This window comes from Phyllostomus discolor, chromosome X (genome assembly GCF_004126475.2).
Source record: "Phyllostomus discolor isolate MPI-MPIP mPhyDis1 chromosome X, mPhyDis1.pri.v3, whole genome shotgun sequence".
In the NCBI taxonomy this organism is placed as follows: domain Eukaryota; kingdom Metazoa; phylum Chordata; class Mammalia; order Chiroptera; family Phyllostomidae; genus Phyllostomus; species Phyllostomus discolor.
The window spans coordinates 3,797,734-3,819,294 of NC_050198.1; the positions used below are offsets into that span (position 1 = coordinate 3,797,734).

A 21,561-nucleotide genomic window follows, 5' to 3' on the forward strand; every position below is an offset into this window, starting at 1 on the left:
AGAGAGAGTTCTGGTACAAGAAAAGGAAGCAATCGATACGCAACAGGCAACCGATAGAGTGCACTACACTGCTCTCCACTCCAGACTGACTGGGTATCCAGTGCTAACTGCTTCGGTGGATTACTAATGGTATCCTTTACTGGCCCGTAACACCACTTACACTTTCAGAGTCACTGCTGCTGTGGGGAAATTGATCATTACAGATGAAGTTAAAGACGCTAAAGAAATTTCCTAGCTGGACTCACGACCATTATGTTGAGCTACGGTTACACACGCGGGTACTGTGTCCCATGTAGCTCGTCACAGCGTAGCACAGGAGAACCGCGAACAGTGCAGGCCCAGAAGGTTTCTGCTTTTCTGGCCTTATGACCATTCGCTACCTGAATAGTACCTGCTACCCTACTGAATAAAAAACCAACAGGATTAACAAAATAAAGTCCTAGAGAGTGGCCTGAACACCACTAGCATTAGGAAGATACTCAGCACAATAGGACAGGGCTATCTGATTAAAGCAGTAAGCGATTCGGGTGACAGATCGAGGATGCTCTAAAAGAGAAAACAGGACAAACCCTTGAAGGATTCAATGATGGGTACTGCTTATGGCTCAGCATTCTCTACATTGCACCGGACTGTCTGTAGCAGCGAAACCCCGAAGTTCCCTGGATGGGGTTATCCAAGAAACAGCTTTCAGTCATTCCATTAGAAGGGTCATGGGTGTTTTTACAAGTTTGAGTACAAGGAAGAAAAAAGGGATACCGTTCAATATCTGATACTGTCTAAACTTTTAGGCAAAAAGAAAAAGGAAGAAAGGAAGGAAGGGAAGAGGGAAGAAAGAAGGGAAACAAAGCTTTATGAAGATAATAAAAAATTCATTTGTGTATTATCAGAATTCTTAAAGGGTCTGCTCATTTTAAAAGTTTGGTAACAACCACACAGGTTCAAGTTGCTTGCATTCACCCACTTAATCTGGTTTAACATTCTTTCTCATACTGGGGACACTAATAATTACTCTTCGTGGTTTGCTGTGAACCATGAAACCCTATATATGTATGACATGGACATGAATGTGTATGTGTGCGTGTGTGTGTGTTTCAAGCTTACTGTTTTGCATATAGCTGACAGTCAATAAATGTTACATGTCCTCCTCCTTCCCCCGACCCGGTCACCAAACTGAATAATGTCCCACACCTAAGCTGGCTGGCACACATTTCCTACTCACGAGGTCACCAGAACATTTTGTGTCTGACAACTGTGGAGTGCCCTGTTCAGAAAAACAAAACTTGATTTTACTTCAGCAGCGTGGATTTGGGAGGACTGTGTTTCTGAGGAGGCGCCTCGGATTCACCACGAGGGCGGCAGCGGTCAGAGGGATATGCTTACAGAGGCGGACGGACAACCGAAATCATGAGGGAGCGACGAGGACATTCAAAGGTTGGCTCTTCTAGTTGGTGATAAGTAGAAAAGTATACTGAAGTACCAAACTTACCAGTAAAGAGGTTATGTGGTATGATCTACATTAATAACTTCAGGTAGCTTGTAGCAATAAAAAAATAAGCAAATGCTATTTTTATTATCTTGTTTCCTATGGACAAACTCTTACAATTAAAGTCTCTTTCGTTTTTTGACAACACCATCTTCCACTTGAATCGCTCAATTTCATGCTTGGTTGTTCTTTCAGAACACGATATGGATACTTTCCATAGATCTATTTACACACACCGTTGCCAGATTTCCACAATTAATCCTGAAAGTATTCCATTTTTACTTCCAGAAGGTCTGCAATATTTTCCATCGACATTTCATAGAAACACAGCTGTCTCGGTTTGCAATGACGACTAAAAAAAGAACTAGCACATTAGGTGGACAATAATAAAAAACCGAGACAAGAAAATAAGCTACAGTCTCTGAAACCCATTGGCATCATCAGATCATGCGCTACAAGCACTCCCGAGGCAAGCGGGGGGGGGGGGGGGGGGGGGGGGGGGGGGGGGGCTGCACGCCTGCAAGCATGAAACACCACTTTCTATAACCGTCTTTATATATCCCACATCTCCCTTAAAGACTTTAGAGAGAAAAGGATCAGAAACATGCCTTTTGAATCTTTTTTCCTCTCCTGACATGCTTTCATTATTGCAAAATTCTTTTTTTTTTCAAAAAAAAAAAAAGGAAATAGGCTGAATTTTTACCCCTTTGAAATGTCTCATTGAACCCCTTAAAAATCACTTCCCCACTGAATTTTCAACTCCTTTTAAAAAATTTTTAGTCTATGAGGAACACCATATTCTTTAAATTATTTTAGTTAGAATATTACATTTGAGCTTTGCCTACAGTTAGAATTTCAGATGGCTTAAAGGCGTCTTCAATTTTCGAAAAAGAGTGGCTTGTGAGGTATGTTTCCCCTTTTGAAAGGGAGATGCTTTTCAGAGTAATGCCCTGATATTTTCACCTTTCTATAGACTTTAACAATTTCACAGAAACTTTCTAATAACATTCAAATGAACAACAGTTCCAGACACTTTCGTTTCCATAGCCTCGCCCACACAGTCTGCCATTTCAAATCTCCACGGGAACTCAGTCTGTACACAAAGTTGTGAATCCCGACAACCCTGTTTACCTGCGTGAAGGTAACTTTTGTAAGAGGGGTTCACTAAGCAGGACACAATGAAAGGGCTATTTAAGATTGTTCAAAGATTTAGACCAAATACTGATTGGTCACTTCTGCCTGCACTTACGTGGTAACTCTAAGGCAGGGTATCTCATCCTCAGCATATTGGGCGAGGCCACTCTTTCTAGGGGGTGCTCATGTGTACAGACTAAGATATTTAGCAGCACCCCTGGCCTCTACCCACCAGCTGTGAACAGCACCCCTGCTTCACCCTCCCCACTCCTTCTGACTATTAAAAAATGTCTCCAAACGAGCCCAATGCCCCTGGGTGGAGTGGGGTGGGGGGAGAAAGGGGATTAGGTTTGGAGGGAGGCAAAATGGCCCAGTGGAGAACTGCCGCTCTAAGGCATCATCTATTCCGGGCACCATCAAAACCAAAGATTCTACAAAAAGCCTCCTGTTTTATTCTTACAAAGGAGGCATGTAATGTAAAATAAAAACAAGTAGAAGCAAAACATTCTGGCAGGGGGGAAAAATGTTTTAAAATAGAATCAGGTTGAGATTCTAATTATTAAGTACTCAGTTTCTGCGCAGCAAGGTCTGACTTCAGCTGAACCTCCGCCAATTTCACAGTCATTTCTCTGTAAAGGGCACCACTCACTTTTAGATTCGTTTCCAACGCTCGCTTTTCTCTCTGAAGTTCTTCTCTGTAGGGATGGATGCTGTCTTTTCTGTCTGATAAAGCAGCAAGAACATCACTACTCTTTTCTTTACTTGTTTCACACCTCTGCGCCGAGCCGTTGTCCGCCTTAACTAAGGCAGAAGAAAGAGAACCAAGGATAACCAATTCCTTCTCCAGAGTTAACGCCAAACGATCACTTAGCAAACCGTCACTTCCTGACTTTAGATTTTTGAGGGAACAGTTTATAGGGAGAATTCTGGTGAGATTATGAAGGCACTGTAACAAAGCTGTTCGATTCCTGGAATAAAAAACAAACAAACAAACACAATATTACAAAATTCAGGACAGCACAAAGCGGTTGTGCACAACATGTTATAGTAATCGATTGTCTATGTATAAATACTCAAGCAATAAATACAATCAATAACGCATACAATCATTGACAGAATTCAGACTGTACCAGTCAAAAACGCATATCCTACACCAAGTCAGTTAATACTCATGAGGTTCCATCCTGATTCGTTTTTTTCACTGAGTAATAAAACCAATACTATATTTTACAATTTTCATTGTGCGGGAGAGGTAAGAGAACATCTTAAAATAATTATTAGGCCCTAATCAACCAAAAATAAAAACAGCCCAAAACGAACATCAAATTAAAACGGCTGCAGTTTTTAAATGAGGCCACCTGTCCATGCACACTATGGCCAGGCAGTGATGCGGACATATCCATCCCACAATGACACAGAACTCTACCATGGGGATCGCCATTGGACCGCTCACTCACCACACACTAACTTTGGTGGACCAATTCCAATCTGACATGCATTACCTGGAATAGACGATTAAAATCCCTTCAAATGGTGTCCTTTGTTTCCAGTGGAAGAGTGTTCCATACAAACCTTCTGGCCCTTTACAAAAGCAAATTTCTGGAAATTCTTTGATTACTTCACAGTTCATGCGTTCTAAGAGCCATGCCTTCATTGAAATCAGGGCATAGCTGGCTGATGCAATCTGGAAACAAGTTTTGTGCAATGTTGCAAGGAGTGCAAACAGATCTTCCATGTGTTCTACAAGAAAAACATGTCGCAAGCTCTGTCATTAAACTCGATTACCACATAAAGACAGTTCTTACAATTTTCTCATTCAATTAGGTATGTGATTAAAAAGTACCAACAAAAATTACCTATAGGTTTCTTTGGAAACATCACTAGGTATTTCCCACTTGAAAGATCTTCTAGACTTAAAAAAAGCCGGCCACACGGAATGTAACGATGTTCAGAACAGTTACCGTTTTCGCTCTTCCTGATCTGTAGCAGCAGAGTGCAATGAAACTGACTGGACGCTAAAAGTGGCGAAAGGGGTGTGACAGCCGTGATGGTCTGTACACACTCTTTCTCAGATGGCTGTGCCCGAGCAAAGCTCTCCTCCTCTTCCTCACTGTCAACAGTCAGCTTGATCCTTTTGGCCTCTGATCCTATTTCACAGGGCACTGCACACGGTGCTGGAAAAGAGTCCCTACACAACTTCATCAGCCGATTTTGACACTTAATAAGCTGAAAGCTGGAGCAATGGGGTTCATCCACTAACAATGATAAAGTCACCTGGTTCAGGGACCTGTAAAACATCCAGAGTTTGGTTTCGCCTAGAAGTTCATTCTTTAGAATCAAACAGGTTATTAAATGACATACAAACAACAACAAAATTTATTCTCTCCTTTCCTAGGAGACATTTCAAATGTAAAATGTATCAGGAAGTTAAGCACAAAAGCCAACTGCATTTTAAAAAATCCTGTATTAACACTGTCTGTTAAAATAGGAAAGCAAAAACATTGTAAATATGCTGGACTTTAGAAAAGTGATTCTTTTAATGGGAGGACATGGTAAATTTATGCCTGGATTTTATTTTTGAAGTAGATTTTCCCTCCTTTTTTAAAAACAAGAAAAAAACTACTCACTTTTAAAAAGACTTTGTTTTGGCAATAATTTAGAATGTAAATACTTATACTTCTAAAGTAAAAACTGCCTTTCATACTCCCCCAAATGACTTGAATAAAACATGCTTCTTAACACAGAATATTGTCTATCCCTCAGCAATAATGATTCTTGGGACATAATATTATTAAAATTAACCTCACCTGTTTCTAGTCACATATTTAGTGAGGCTACTAGCACATTGCAAATTACATATATGGCTTATACTATATTTCTGCTGGACTATGCTGTTCAGGAGAATCAAGGTGGGGGTATCGTGTTAGAATTTACTTACAGCGTCAAAGAAGATACAGTTTCCACTCCAACAACCAAGCTATCATCTATTACACGATACCATATCTTCTCTACTAGCTGTTCTGAATCTTGAGAATTGTCTGATAACTCTTCATCAGCAGTATGGACAGGATTTTCTTCATTACCACAAAGAGTGACGAGACATTCCTTATAGAAAAACATGTTTAAATAACTGATTACAAAAAAAAAAACTGTCATATGTAGCAAAACTATAAAAAAAAATGTTAATCGGCCTTTGGCCAGGCCTTAAAGCTTTCAATATATTTTCAAATACAGTACCTATGATATATTATATTATAGGCTATCCATAATTCATTAAAGTAAAACTTGAAAAACATATGTAATTAACTATTTACTCAGATCAAGAAGCATGGCCTAGCCCTGGCTGGCATAGCTCAGTGGATTGAGCGCGGGCTGGGAACCAAAGCGTCCCAGGTTCAATTCCCAGCCAGGGCACATGCCTGGGTTGCAGGCCATGACCCCCAGCAACCGTACATTGATGTTTCTCTCTCTCTCTCTTTCTCCCTCCCTTCCCTCTCTAAAAATAAATAAATAAAATCTTAAAAAAAAAAAAAAAGAAGAAGCATGGCCTGATTGGAAACACAGCAGGGATGTAAACTTAGAATCCCTTTTAAAAATAATCTGACAATATGTAGCCCAGCATGCTGAAAAAACCCCACCTTTATCTCCTCAGTGACTTACCCAAAACCTTTAACTGTAAACTTTTGTACAAATTAAAGTGATTAAACTATCTTTAGATGGCTGATTATATTGCTAAAATTTTATTCTTAAAGTCCAAGCCATACTCATTCACTTCCACACACATATGGATTTATAATAACAATAGCAATAGTACGGGGAAGAGAAAGAGGTAGAATAATAATGATAGTAATAATATACAAACTTACTGAACACTTACTATAGATCAGACACTGTTCTAAATGCCATTTGTGTATTTGCTTAACCTTCACAATAACCCTAATACCCTGGGTCTGTAGTATTATTATCTACATTTTCCAGATTTAAAAAAAAAGTTAGATTCAGGGAGGTTATGTCATAGGTCACACAGTTAGCAAGGGGTGCAGCTGGGATTTGAACCAAAGCAAAGTGGTTCCAGAGTCCATGTTCTATTTTAAGCATTAATCTACCACAGAGGCTGGCACAAATAACTCCCCTTTTTTATTACAAACTCTTTTATTACAAAATCATAAGCATGTGATTCTGTAATATAACACTATCACACCCAAGCACACCATATGACATTTTAGCTGAAATGTTCAAATTAAAACTATGAATTATGACACCCACATTATGACCCTACCAACCACACTCAAGCAGGCGTTACTTCTGCTGGACCCTGTATACTTTTATCCCTCCATGTGATAATTACTGAAAAACAATACGAGCATTTCCACTCGAGTGAACTAAACACGTTCCTAGGGATCTGCTGCTTGTGCTAGTAGCTGTGGGATGAGACACAGACCATTCATCCAAAACCTGCAGAAATGTTTACTACCTGCTAGGATTGCTTTACAAACTAATGATGTAAAGGGCAAAAATGGTGTCTTGCACACAGTGGTTTCAATGCATTAATTTCTAAACATTTCTAATACTGGCAAAATTGTTGGCATGAGATAAAGAAGGGGAATGGGGAGGCTATTTTTTTAATGCTCACCCTAGGGGATATATATGTATTTTTTTTTATTTTTTAAAGATTTTATTTATTTATTTTTAGAGAGAGGGGAAGGCAAGGAAAAAGAGAGGGAGAGAAACATTAATGTGTGTCTGCCTCTGGAACGCCCCCTACTGGGGACCTGGCCTGCAACCCAGGAACGTGCCCTGACTGGGAATCAAACCGTGACCTTTTGGTTTGCAGCCTGCGCTCAATCCACTGAGCTATACCAGCCAGGGCGATATATATATATATATATATATATATATATATATATATATATATATCTTTTAATTATTATTTATTGATTTTAGAAAGGAAGGGGGAGGGAGGGAAGAGGGAGGGGAGGGAGGGAGGGGGATGGAAGGAAAGAGGCAGAAAAAGAAACACCAATTGGTTGCCTCCCCATGGGGAATTGAACCCATAACCTAGGTATGTGCCCTGGGGAATCGAACCCACCACTTTCTGGTGTTCAGGATGACACTCCAACCAACTGAGTCACTGGGCCAGGGCAGAGACCTTTAAAAATGACTTTCACAAGGTTTCTCAGGAAATTAGAAGAGTAATAGAGAAATGTAACATGACATGCTTTTGTTACGTTTCTTATACCAACACAATCATATTTTGGACCCCAATCCTCATATTACTAGCAGTGAAATACACACCCAAGGCACAGACCATTATTAAGAATGGTCAACCTGGAAGAAGGTCAGAGCAAAGCACTAAAGTGACCGGAGGGAATAAAATGCGTCATCAAGTTCCTCTCTGTCCAGCTATTCATGATTTATTTGTAACGTCTCTTAATGGAACTAACATGCATAAAAACTATTTTTATGAACTCAAAGCAGTTTTTGCTAACTTTCTACATTACTATACAGGCATTAATAACTGCAAGGTGCCTGAAGAGGTGCCCATGATGGTCAACCACAAGGAAAATGAGAGTAAAATTATAAAAAGCAGACATAAGGGCTAAAAATCAGAGCAATTTAGGGACATTAACTAGAGAAATATATATCCTTGAAAATGAACCATGCAAGAGACTAAAAGAACAACTATTATACTAATGAAATTGTGTTATCATCAATACAAGATTAAATAATGTCCAGCAATTGTTTAAGAAGTCGGAAAATATCTAATTCTCTTAGAAGTAATTTTTATTCAGGCTATAAAAATAAAAAAGTTTAGTTAAATCTTTTTAAACAAAAGGACTTATTCTCCAAGGTTCCTGATAACTGAAATTTTAATATCCTACTGAATAAGAATAATTTGTAAATTGGTAAAATACTGGCTTCTTAATCACATATTTTTCAATGTCATAAAAGCCCACCATTAATAATCCCTGCCACTTTGCTTCACGATCCATTGAGCATTTCTAATATATTCCAATTTCCAATTTAAATAACTCTTCAATAGGTTTCAATTATAAAATGATAAAATGGTCACATGGTTAATTTTACCTCCTCTGCAATTGATGTATTATCTTCTTTTCCTTGAAGCAGGTTCATTAAAGCTTTGTAAGATTTTAAAACAATTTTTTCCTTAAGCAAAAGATGCTGCTGTATTTCCTGAATAGAAACCAAGCCAACCTGTAAAGTAGAAAAAAATCATTGCTGGAGATATAATTTCAAATCAAATCTGACATGCTGTTAATTCAGAAAGTGCTCTCTTCAAATCTGCCTTATTAATTCATTTTTCTATAGAAAAGCAAAGAATACTTCTCAGAGCAAAACTATTCTATTTGTAAATTTTAAGTCTCTAATTACAAAGGACAATGCAGCAAGTAACTACAAACGATTTTACATATCAAACTGAAAGAATGTCAATGTATTAGCATTCTTTTCACTACTAAGTAATCAACCAATACGATTAAGTCCAATCAACACAAATAAAAAGCAAAGCCTACCAATACTTCTACCCCCACAAGGAAAATGTTTTTGTTGAATTTCTGCTTCAAAAAGCAAAAGGCAACATTATGAATAGAAATAGTCAATTTCATTTGACACTGTTTGAAATCCTCTGTTCACATAACCTTTATAAAAATTGTAAAAATAATACACAATAAACTGTCACACATTTATTTTTGTGCTAATAAACTCAGTGCTAAGATTGACTCTTAATTACTGTAGGGAAAAAAAACTGGCTCTGAACTGGACATAGAGAAACCCATTCCTTTTAAGGCACCAGATAAATAGATGTCAGCACAAAGGATGAAACAGTCACGAAATACATTTTGCTACTGAAAATTTAAAAAGCGTCACATCACTAAACTGATACAAGCTGTTTCATTTCACATGGATATCTGAGAGTGTTTAAGCATTAATCTGGTTTTCAATATAAATGTTTTTCCAAATTGAAAAAACAATGCATCCTGTTTTCTAATTCCTTTCTTTTGAATTACATTTCAAGGGAGGTAAATTCTTTGTCTTTTTATCAATGAACAGAAGCTGGAGAGTGAAAGAAGACTGGATCGTATTTTGCCTCATTGAACAAATGGAAAGTGTCTAGCTAATATTTTGAAATATCATCTGTTGACCTGGTTCTGTGCGCTCCACATGCTTCACACTCCATCATTCATTTGCTAATTAGTAATTTAGGGAAAGGGGGATGGACCCATCAGAAGTGGAGCAAATCTGAGCCTGTTGGAGGGGGAGGGAATGAAGAGAGGAATATTTGGGCAGACTGAAAATAACAACCCCTCAGGAATGATCCTGTTCTCTCTTCCCTGCCCCCCTCAACATGCCGCCTATTCGAAGACTGAATGGTGAATCACTACACCCCTCAGATACTCTTATGAAGTCTTGTTATAAAACTATGAAAATAAGCACACGGTAAGGGATTTAAATAACAGAAAAGGACATTTCACCTTCCCTTCCTAGACCCTCTATCCTGCTTGTGCAGCCAACAACAGATTACTTACCTTTCCAGAACTTTTCCAAGTATCTATAAAGGAACGCTTTCTTTCTCCTCCTAACAAAGAAATAAGACCCACCCAAGACCAAATACAGGAGACATTCTACACTGCACAATAGTGAACCCTGCTTTTTGTTCTTTTTACTGTGATCTCTCAAGCATGCAGAGGACTGCACGATACAAAGAAACATTTACAGACAAATAATGAAGTCAACACCCATGGAGCAACCATACTCCAGCCAGCAAGTAGCGCCCCAGGGGCTGCCTACTGCCATCCCCGGTCATGAACCTCTTTCTCCCCTGGAAGCAACACCGCCCTGACCTTTAGGATAACTTTCTTGTTTGACTTCATCATTTTACCCCCTTTTGTATGAATTTCTAAAGAATACTTTTAGTTTTCTGTGTGTTTTGCTTCTGACCTTTTTTTAAAGATTTTATTTTACTTATTTTTAGAGAGAGAAGGAAGGGAGATAGAGAGAGAGAGAGAAATATCAATGTGCAGTTGCTGGGGGTCATGGCCTGCAACCCAGGCATGTACCCTGACTGGGAATCGAACCTGCGACGCTTTGGTTCGCAGCCCACGCTCAATCCACTGAGCTATGCCAGCAAGGGCTTGCTTCTGAACTTTGAACAAATGGAATAATTCTTTTCAGGGTCATCCATCTGTCCCCAGTCGCTGCAGTTGCTGCTTTCCATTGCTCTCTAGTATCCCATCATGTGACTCGACCAGCTTACTTCTCTAGTCTGCTGTTGACGGACATCTGGGTTACAGTTACAGACCACGCTGCTGTGAACATTCCTGTACAAGTACACGAGTTTGTCCAAGGTCCTGGTCTCCCCAGGTCCCCACCAACAACCGCTTGGAAAACAGATTTCAGATTCACGAGGGAAAGAACATAGAAATGCATTGTGGTTCACGTTCCGCAAGTTTCTTCACCTTCCTGCCTCTCCACTTGTTATCTCATATGGAGAACAGGGAGAGGGAAGACTTGTTAATCCCTGGAAGGCCTTCCAACACTTGGAATGCTTTCAACCACATTTAGAGCTAGGGATAACATGTGGATCCCCAAGGTAAAATGGGACCCCAGCTGTCCTGGGTTCCCCACCTGCGCATGTCCCTGACTCCCCTTTAGGTTTCATTCGTATTTTCCTTCCTTTCCTCTGTGCTGTCTTCTAACTAACTTTGCTAACATAGTCTGACTTGCTAAAATTTACTCTGCCTATGTTTGAGTCCACTGTTAAACTCATCTGTTGAGTTTTTTTGTTTCATTTCAATGTATCTTTAGTTTCTAGAAACGCTATTTGGTTCTTTTGTGTGAATAAATAATGCTTCGTGGTCGTTATGTGCTTGGTTAATCTGTGGTGGCTCATTGTCTTTGAAAAATTCCTTGTGAAATTGATAAGAGGCCTAGAATAAATTTGTGTTTGGAGAAAGGCTTTTATGTTGGTTTCTGCCCAGTGCCTGGGGCACTGCTGCTTTATGTTAAATGCACACGCCCCTGGGGCAAAAGCACTTGAGTGTTCTGCTTCTCTCTCTGGGTCCCACCCTGTAGAGTTTGGCTGGATAATTTATTCTAATATTTTCAGCTTTCTGAAGCTTTTAAAACATATTTCAGTTTATCATTTTAGGTTGCATAATCAGAAGAGTTGGTCCAAATCAGTTAGGTGACATATTACCAGAAGTGGGATTTCTGAAATCATGCTTTCGTAAATTAAATTATTTTGGCATCATTTCTACATTGGTGTAAAGACCTACCACATTCTTTTTGACAGTTGCATAGTAGTCCATCGGGTATATATTCATTTATTTGCTGTGCTCCTAATGATGGATATTTTGATTCTGACTGATTTTGTTATTTATACTACATAAATGTCCATGTAAAATCATCATTGCTTACGTGTGCAAGTATATCTGCAGAACAGATTTCTAGAAATGAAACTACAAGAGTAAAGAGATATGTACAATTCACATTTTAGTAGCTAGGACAAGTTTCCCTCTTAGGGGGCTAGACCACTTTACATTCTCAACAATTTCAGAATGCACATTTATATTAGGAAATTAATCCTCTGTCACGTGTTATAATTTTCTACACAATTTGTCCTTTTATTTATTTTACTTTGTTCAGAATGTAAAAGTTGTAAATGTAATCAATCTTTCCCTTCATGGTTCTATGTTCATTATGATATTTCATTTATCTGTTGCTTATATTTATATTTAGTATGTGTTCAGTAAGCATTTGGTGAATTCACTTGAATAATGAAAATAGTTCCAAATAATTTTAAAAGGGTCTGCAAAGTATACATATTTATGATCCAACTTTTTACAGAACAGTTTGCCAGGAGTAGAGGAAAAAGTTAAATGATCCAAGAAAATAGACAAATCCAAAAGGAAGAACAACAGCCTGGCCTCCTCATTAGTGTCATTTAAAAAATAAGGGAGGGGGCATTATCCTAAATAAAAAGACCAATGAGAAATATAGTAATTAAATGCAAGTGTAAACTTTTACTGCACTCTGAAGAAAGTAACTATGAAGAAACTTTTTTGTGGCAATTAAAGACATCTGAATATGGACTGAATAGTAAATAACATTAAGGGATCTTTATTAATTTTCTAAGTGCAATAATGGTATTTTGGATACCTAGGAGAATGTCCTTAATTTTTGGAGATTCCTGCTAAGATACATAAGAGTAAAGTATTATGATATTCACAACTTCCCAATGATTCTACAAAAATATATATATATATACACACACACACACACACACACAAGCACAAACAGATGAGGCAAATATGATTTTTCCAAAGGTAACAACAGTTGAATCCATGTGGGGACTACAGAGATAATTCCTATACTATTCTTTCAACTTCTCTGTACATTTGAAAATTTTTACAAATGGAAAAAGGCAGGTTAAAAATGAACATCTCATAATCACATTTCCCTGGGGATTTTCACATTTATTTGAAAAAATCTGCAATATACATGCCAAAGTATAAAAACTGATTATATCTCAGTAGTAGAATCAAAGCTAATTGTTTTTCATATTTCTTTGCATAGTCTGAGTATTTTACAGGAAATGTGGACTACCTTCTGACAATAGGAAAACCTTTTTGTATAGAATTTAATATGGAAAACTGGAGGGTGAACTGTTCAAGTTTGGAACACATTATGATTCATCGTATTTGATGAATCATGGTATTCTGATCTTACAGACCAGAAAGAATGTTTTTAAAAGTGAGTTCCTAATATTTCAACTTAAATTTTACAAAATCTTACTACAAAAAGCTATCATTTTTAGATGATACAATTATAAAAGATGTCATAACAGTTTTTACAAAGGTACGGAAAAAGTAAAGATCGTTTAAAAACCATTTATTCGCATTCGCTAAGTTGCTTCTATTTTAAGGGCCGAACTTTCAAAGTTCTTTCTTTCATTTAAAATAGCACTAATCCAAAACAGCAAAAGTCAAAAAGCAAACATAGATACTAACTTTTACTCTTCTTTCCAGAGCTGGAATCACCAAATAACGGTTATCTGGTTTGTCTTCAGATAAGTCATCTTCACTGTAATCCAATGCTTCACTCTAATAAATTTAAAAAAAAAAATACACTAAAACTGAAATTTTGAAACTGAAAATTCATAATATTAACAATATACAATTAAAGTTTATCCAGTCAAAGGGCAGTTTTCTATGTTAGACACTATTATATAAAAGGCAAAATATATATATTTCCCCCGTCTTCTTATAACTAGGAAAAATTATAATTATTACCACTATTACTACCCATGTAACATCTATATACTACTTCAAAAAGTATCAGCTTACAAAATTTTTATAAACTCCTAAAATCCCATAAGTAGAGAAAATAAGAATGACCTTCATTTTACTAATGAAAAAACTGAGACTCAGAGGCATTTTTATAGCAATCTGAGATTTCGGGGGTATTATTTCCCTTTGCCCCACATCTTAAGACATGAACTGTTAGTTGTTTTTTTCTCAAAGATTTATTTCTAGAGAGAGGGGAAGGGAGGGAGAAAGAGAAGAAGAGAAACATCCATGTGTGGTTGCCTCCCATGTGCCCCCAAATGGGGACCTGGCCCACAACCCAGGCATGTGCCCTGACTGGGAATCGAACCGGCAACTCTTTGGTTCACAGGCCCAAGCTCAATCCACTGAGCCACACCAGCCAGGGCTCGTGTATTTTTAAAGTTCAAAAAGTTTCTTTAAGTATGAAATCCCAAACATTTAAAGAGTGGGTGAAAAGCTTTAAAACACTCAAATTTTCTAAAATGGTTCTTAATGTCTAAAAAGTAAACAGAACTTACCGAATAGTTTATGTTTTCAAGATTTGTGATTTTAAAGGAACTCAGGCAATCTGAATTCAAGGAGTCCTCAAAAAGGAGCAGTACTTGTTCCCTTCCACTTCCGATAAAGTCATCTACGAGGACCAAGCTAATTTTTTCCCACTGAGCAGCAACCTGGAAGAGTATAAAGAAGGAACAGAAAAGGAAAAATAATTAGATGTGACATCACCTAAATCCTTCTGTTGCATGTAGTTGCACTTATTATCATTGATCCTATAAACAAGTAATGAAAATGGTAGTATAAATACTAAAAACTAACAAATATATTGAGGGATCAAAACCCATAAGGAGTTTTAACTTCATAAACATCAAGGAACTTAAATTTAATATTTTTATCCATGTTTGTGCAAGTATGGAAACATTGCTGATTTCTGTACAAAAGTTTTATTATAATGTATAACATCTAATATTTCGCAAGGCTAAGTATTTTGGAAATTCTAACACTTCTCATGAGAAAGTCTAGCAAAGGCTGTTTCCCTAACATGGGTAATTCAAGGACAACCCTCACTCCCATAAGCCTTGATGGATGTATACGGGGTGGAGGAAATGCAGGTTTACAGAATAAACTCTGTGTTCCGCATACTCATAACTGTAAGCCTACTTTTGCCCCACCCAAGAATTCAGCTGTGCTAGGTAACCAGAAGGTACCAATGCACACTTCAAGAGCAGAATAACCTTTAAGAGTCAGGATGACAAAAGATGTGACTTTGGGTGGTAAACACACAATGCAACATACAGATGATGTGTCACAGAATTGTATACCTGAAACCTATATCATTGCATTAGCCAATGCATTACCACAATAAATTTAATTTAAAATTTAAAAAAAAAAGTCGAGATGGACTTAGTACCCTAAACTCTGGTTGGGAAGAACAAACCAATTATCAGAGCCACAAACGGGGAGGGATTCTAATAGCGGGGCACCTAGAAAGTATCCTAGCCTAATGGAATGGTTCGACCAGTTTATACCAGAACATGAGACCCCAAGTTTAAAATGGAAGGCAACCTCTTAAAGGCCCCGAAAGCTAAAAGCCTCTGGATTGGTCCCCTGGAAAACTAACACTATGGGGATCAGCTATTCCTTCTCCCTCAGGCAGAAAAACTAAAACTTGCACTCAGAATCCCAGAAGCACAGTTACACCATCTGGAATAGATAATACAGGAGGGCAGCTTGCATTACAGCAAAAATATAAGTAAGACTCTTCAATCTATATAACCAAATATCAACCTTTCCCCTTTAAGGCACTTCTATAGCAGTCACTTTTCACTTATGCAAGGAAAGATCTTCTTATTTATAAACCTATGTCCTCTCTCCCTCCCACCTGTCCAGGGATATCACAGAGTATAAAAACGATATAAAGGACTATATGAATAACACCTATATTAGTAATAAGAATGTACTTAGCATGCAGATACCATAGAGCTGTGCACTCAGACACACAGACACACACACCTGCAATCCATACATAGGTCTATACTAGTGTCATCCAAAACGCAAGGCACATACCTAACAAAATTGTCCAATAACCAGTAAAATTCTCTAGTAGCAGTGAAAAGGAAAAGGTAAAAGTAACTTTCTTATGTTATTTAATCCAATATATCCAAAATGCTATCATTTCAATTCAATATAATCAATAAAAAATGAGATATTTTACCTTTATTTTTTTTCACTAAATCTTTGGCATCTAGTGTATATTTGACATTTCTAGAACATTCTAATCCAGACTAGCCACATTTGAAAGGCTGAATAACCACACGTGGCTAGTGGCTACAGCATCAGACACACCCTTCTACAACCTGTTTCCATCTACAACACGACGATACCTATTTCAGGTGTATTTAAAAATGATCTCAATTTTGAAGTACCTGCTATATAAAGTTCTTGTCAAACCTTGCAGAGACTAATCTCTACCCGAGAGAAAGCCTAAGAAGAGAAAAGTTACTTGTGTGTTTCTCTAGACTCAGCTCTGCTTCAAGCCCTGTCATTGGATAAAACATTATACCTAGGAGGGCTGATTTGGGAACACACTAACCTTGATTTATTACTTTCTCTAATTTATGCTTGTTTGTAGTTTAGCCTAGCTTTGTAAGCTGCCTTAATTCCTCTGTGGAATGGAATACTCAAAGGATGCATGGGCAAGAGAAGACCAGAGACAACCCAAAGGAAGACTGTACTGCTATTTCCTCCCATTTGGGGGAAAACCTGCCATCACAGACACCATTGTATTTTCAAGAATGTTTCATTTTATTATTCAAACCCCCTTACATTGTACCACCACAGTAAATTCCTCTCAGAACTCAGTGTTGGGAAATAGTCTTCCCTTGGTACTGCGCGTTCCATTCAATTGTAAAACCTGATGTATTTGTCTTAACTGCTAAACTAAAGTGTAATTGCTCACATGCAATTACTTCCCTTAACTCTCCTCCTCCTTTATTTGTATTCCTAGCATTTATTCCTGCTTTTAAAGTAATCAAATATTTTACCCTAAGCTATATCCAATTTTCAAAAGTAGGTTGGTATAAATATAACACCAAGATAGAGGCAGAAGCGGCACAACTCCAAGGTTACCTAGGCAATTTAGAAGCACTTAAATTGCCAGATATGGGGGAGTAACTCCACAGCTTTCAATATAGGGCATTTGCAAGCAATTTAGAACTATCACACGCCCTGGGGAGGGAACCTAAGGCAGATGGCAGCAGGGGCTCAGCTAAGTGCCAGTAACTTGTGGAAAGGATGGTGGTCCATTGTAAAGAGCCCCAGAACACAATTTCAAGGCAGGGAGGCCAACAGTTACAGGTAGGCTCACACGGCCTGACAGTCTCCAGCTCTGGGTAATGTGAGTGCAGAGCTCTACCTACAGTGTCCAAGCAGGGGAGTCCACTTCCAGGGAGTTAGGACAATAGCCCACAGAACGAACGAGGCACCAGGGACTTGTTTTTTTCCTTATCCAGGTGAATAAGAAACCTTAGATAGGACCAAGTCATTGATGACGGCCCTGGCCCGGGCCTTAACATTAATAGCGACCACTTACTGAGATGCACCTCTGTGCCCAGTACTGTGCTAGACACTTTCCAACGTCATTTCACTGAACTATCCCCTCTCAGAGGCAGCATGAGTTCAAATTGCATGAAGATGAAAAACAGGTTCACAAAAATGGCATACTTTCCTTAAGGTAACACTACTACGTGGCTCGGCTGGGATTCAGTCACGTTAACTGTGTTCTTGCCATGACCCTGACCCCAATAAGGATTATGGGCTATACCAGATGCTTCCCCCCACCATTTCTTGACAGAAAATATTATCCAAATAACCTTCAAATAAAAAAAAGTACGACATGCTTTCAAAAGATTGCTTTCAAAGGAAAACAGGATAGCTTTCCAATGATCTTCCTTTTGAGAATGTCAGTGTAACCAGTTGAAAACGCCTGGAGCTGAAATGCAACTGAGGCCTAGAGGCCAATTCCAGGAAGGAAAGGTTACCCTGGGGGCAAGGTCCTTGTTTTCCCAGTTTTGTCACCCGCTTGGCATGGGGAGGGGGTGCGCGCACTCCATCCTGGTGACCTTCTGCACCTCGCTGTAAATTGCTCCACCATTGTGTTCAGCCCTCTGTCTCAGTTTCCCTATTCTACTCACGAAGGAAATTTCTAAGCTTCTCACTATCCTGTCTATTACACAATCCCTAGTAACAGAAAGGTAATTTACAAGGGCAAAGCCTGATAAAACACAATTTCAACCTGACATTTCTACATACACAAAGTGACAATTCACATAAAGAATGCCTCTCAAATTTTCTAAAATATTTATCAATATTCCATATCATGATAGTAATAGAAATTTTAATTGAGCTTCCAATTAAATGGCGAGGGCACACAAAGTAAGGCATTCTGCTTTTTCCAAAGTAGCACAAAAACTCTGAAAGTGGTATAACATGCTAAAAAAAATCACTACTGGAAAAGATATTTCTGACAAGTCATGCTTATTTATCTTGAACTATAAACACTCAAATCACATACCTGAATGAGCTGATATACATCTAAAGCCAAGAGGATACAGTGTTAGCAAAAAAATCTGGGTCAGAAAAATAGTACTAGTGCAGACGACGCAGTCATAACCCTCTGATTTCCTATTTATTTTCTGCCCCTTTTTACCTATTATTGAACACTTAATACCAGACAGTATTTTTAAGCAATTTCCAAACCTTACATTAAAAGACGCAACTACTGTAAATGGGAATAAAATGTGAATGCTTGCTAAGGACAACTCTGAGTTTCAAAATATAACAAAAAAAAAGTCAAAGTGAGTTTTTTTAAAAGACTAACACGTCATTTATCTCTGGAGAACAATTATTTGCCCCTTCAGGGACAACGCGACACATTTCAAGGAATTCCTCTAGATTAAAATTTAAGTTTAAATACATGATTACCAGCTTTTAAAATGTTGAACTCATTTCAGTTTTCTAAAAAGGCTTATGAAGTCAAACCACTTATAATCTTATTCTAAGTATAAATACACATCCAATTATTATCATATGAATAAAAATCAGTCATTTTAAGACAAATAGACATGTAGTAATTGTAGTTATACATTTATGTATTTCCAAACTCAAAGGTTTTATCACTCAAAATGGCAAACTGAAACCTTTTTTAAAGATTTTATTTATGAGCCCTGGCTGGCGTAGCTCAGTGGATTGAGCGCGGGCTGGGAACCAAAGTGTCCCAGGTTCGATTCCCAGCCAGGGTACATGCCTGGGTTGCAGGCCATAACCCCCAGCAACCGCACATTGATGTTTCTCTGTTTCTCTCCTTTCTCTCTCTCTCCCCCTCTCTCTCTCCCCCCCCTCTCTCCCTTCCCTCTCTAAAAATAAATAAAATCTTTTTTAAAAAAAAGATTTTATTTATATTTTTAGAGAGAGGGGAAGGGAAGGAGAAACAGAGGGAGAGAAACAATAATCTTTTGCCTCTCACATGCCCCCAGCCAAGGACCTGGCCTGCAACCCAGGTATGTGCCCTGAACAGAACCAAATTTAGGGCCTTGCAGTTTGCTGGACAATGCCCAACACACTGAGTCACACCAGTCAGGGTGAGCCAAAACCTTTACCAGGTAGCATTCAGATAACTCCACATACAAAAAAAAGAGTAATGGAACATATATGATTTTCCTCTACATGCAGCACTGAAAATTGATTTGGTTGCTAAGACTCCAGGATGACCTCTATGAAGGGTAGGAATGCCTACTAGGTCTAAGACTACACCAGTTGAATGATTATGAGAAGAAATACTGTACCTGAAAGTTCTTTTCCCACACAGCACAAGCACTGGACCTAAAGGATACAATGAAAAGGGGATCTTCGCCTGAATCCATAAGTTGCACTTCACGAGGATCTCCAAATGGAAGCTGGCACACACTTTTAGGAGTCCCATTTTGGAATGAAATCAGCTGATTCTTTCGAGTAAGGGCAATCAGAGACATTCTTAGCTGCTTGTTGACAAACTCAGTTGCACAGACATGCACATGAGTTATTACAGTGCTGTAAGCAGGAGGGATAATGTATGTATCACTTATTACTTCTTCGCTTTCAAGGAAGCATACACAAAACGTGGTGTTCCAAACTGCATAATCTGATTTTGAAGGCTCCGGGGTGCCTTCTTCCTCAGATAAATAACAGTTCTTTTGTCCTATTAAAACCATACCTAGATTTTCAATCTCTCCTGCCCACTCAATAGATGACAAGTTAACGGACATAGTCATAACTTTGCCAGTTTGGGAAGAGATATAGAAGAAGGTTTTGACATGTTTCCATAAAATTAAAGGGCCATTCAAGACCCTTACGCCATCCTTCAACTCATGGCCTAGTCTAAAACTCAAACGCTTTTCAAATGTATTGGTACTGTGAAGAAATAGTAGAAAATATTTGAAAACATGATCCTTTTCATTGCATTGTATCATAATACAAGGGAGGTTCATTCCAGTTCTGAAATCTGACACACAGTTGCAACACATGATTTTGAAGTGATACGAGTTTTCTTCCTTTATGCTAAAGAATCCCGTGGACTTCTGAACAAATGCACTTGTTTCTGTGTCAAATACCATTCTTCTGACATGTAATACGGGTATTTCTGCAGGCCCTTTATCTGCAAAATTTCCTTTAGACAATCGAAAAACAAGCACTTCCCCATTATAACACAAGAGCCTTTCTTGCTCGTCACATGATATCGCTTGTTTGCTCATCATTCCACAATATCAAGTCTTTGTGTTGGTCCACTTTTCGAATGCAAATGGATTCCATTCGATGCTTTTAAACCTAAAACCGAAATGAGAAAAATAGCCATCAGGTAGGCAGAGTAGAAAACACATGTTTCGATTAGAAAAATATCACATTTGTTAGAGAACAATAAATTGTATTAAGTTACCATTTTTAAGCTCTTTATGCTGTCTTCATGTCACACTTAACAAAAAACATATCCCAAGTATTATTTCTATACAGCCCATAAAAAAACAGTTTGCACAGAATGCAAATTACCACATCACGAACAATAACAGGATGTGTCAACAGCAACTATTAAAAGCTGTGGAGCTCCGTTAAAGTGACTGCAGACGTTCTTTTTGGCTCGGGGAATTTCTTAAGGGTTCCTCTTCTGTCTCTTTCAAACCTGCCAACCTAATCTGGTTTCCCCAGTCAACGATTCAAATTATACTGCTCCTGTAGCCCAGGCCCCTGGGTCCCTGCTTCCCCGAGACAGGAGCTCATATAGACTTTATGACCAAAATGAAAGCCCAGAAAGAAAAACAGATGCTGTAACATGGCTTTTAAAAACCTCCACAGGAGTAAACAGAAATCAATCTTAAATCTTACTTTAGAAAAGCAATGCAGTTTGAAGACCTAAGTCACTATTCTTACTCAAAGTCGAAAAAAAACAGACTATTAGTAATATTATAATGGACACCAGAATTACATAATAGCTATCAGTTATATCATATTTTGCCATGTATGATGCACACTTTTTTGCTTAAATTTTTGAGGGAAAATAAGGATGCACAT

General features: G+C 38.1%; 1 protein-coding gene across 1 annotated transcript; it reads right to left on the reverse strand.

Moving 5' to 3' along the window:
* Positions 1–2,902: 2,902 nt before the first annotated feature.
* FANCB (FA complementation group B) lies at positions 2,903–20,831 on the reverse strand. Its single transcript, XM_028523414.2, has 8 exons — positions 19,806–20,831; positions 14,484–14,636; positions 13,648–13,740; positions 8,705–8,833; positions 5,556–5,722; positions 4,474–4,904; positions 4,120–4,357; positions 2,903–3,585 (listed from the first exon to the last, which is right to left on the reverse strand). Exons 1-8 carry the CDS (start codon positions 20,751–20,753, stop codon positions 3,177–3,179), a joined length of 2,568 nt encoding a protein of 855 aa, XP_028379215.1. The 5' UTR covers positions 20,754–20,831; the 3' UTR covers positions 2,903–3,176.
* Between the last annotated feature and the right edge of the window lie 730 nt (positions 20,832–21,561).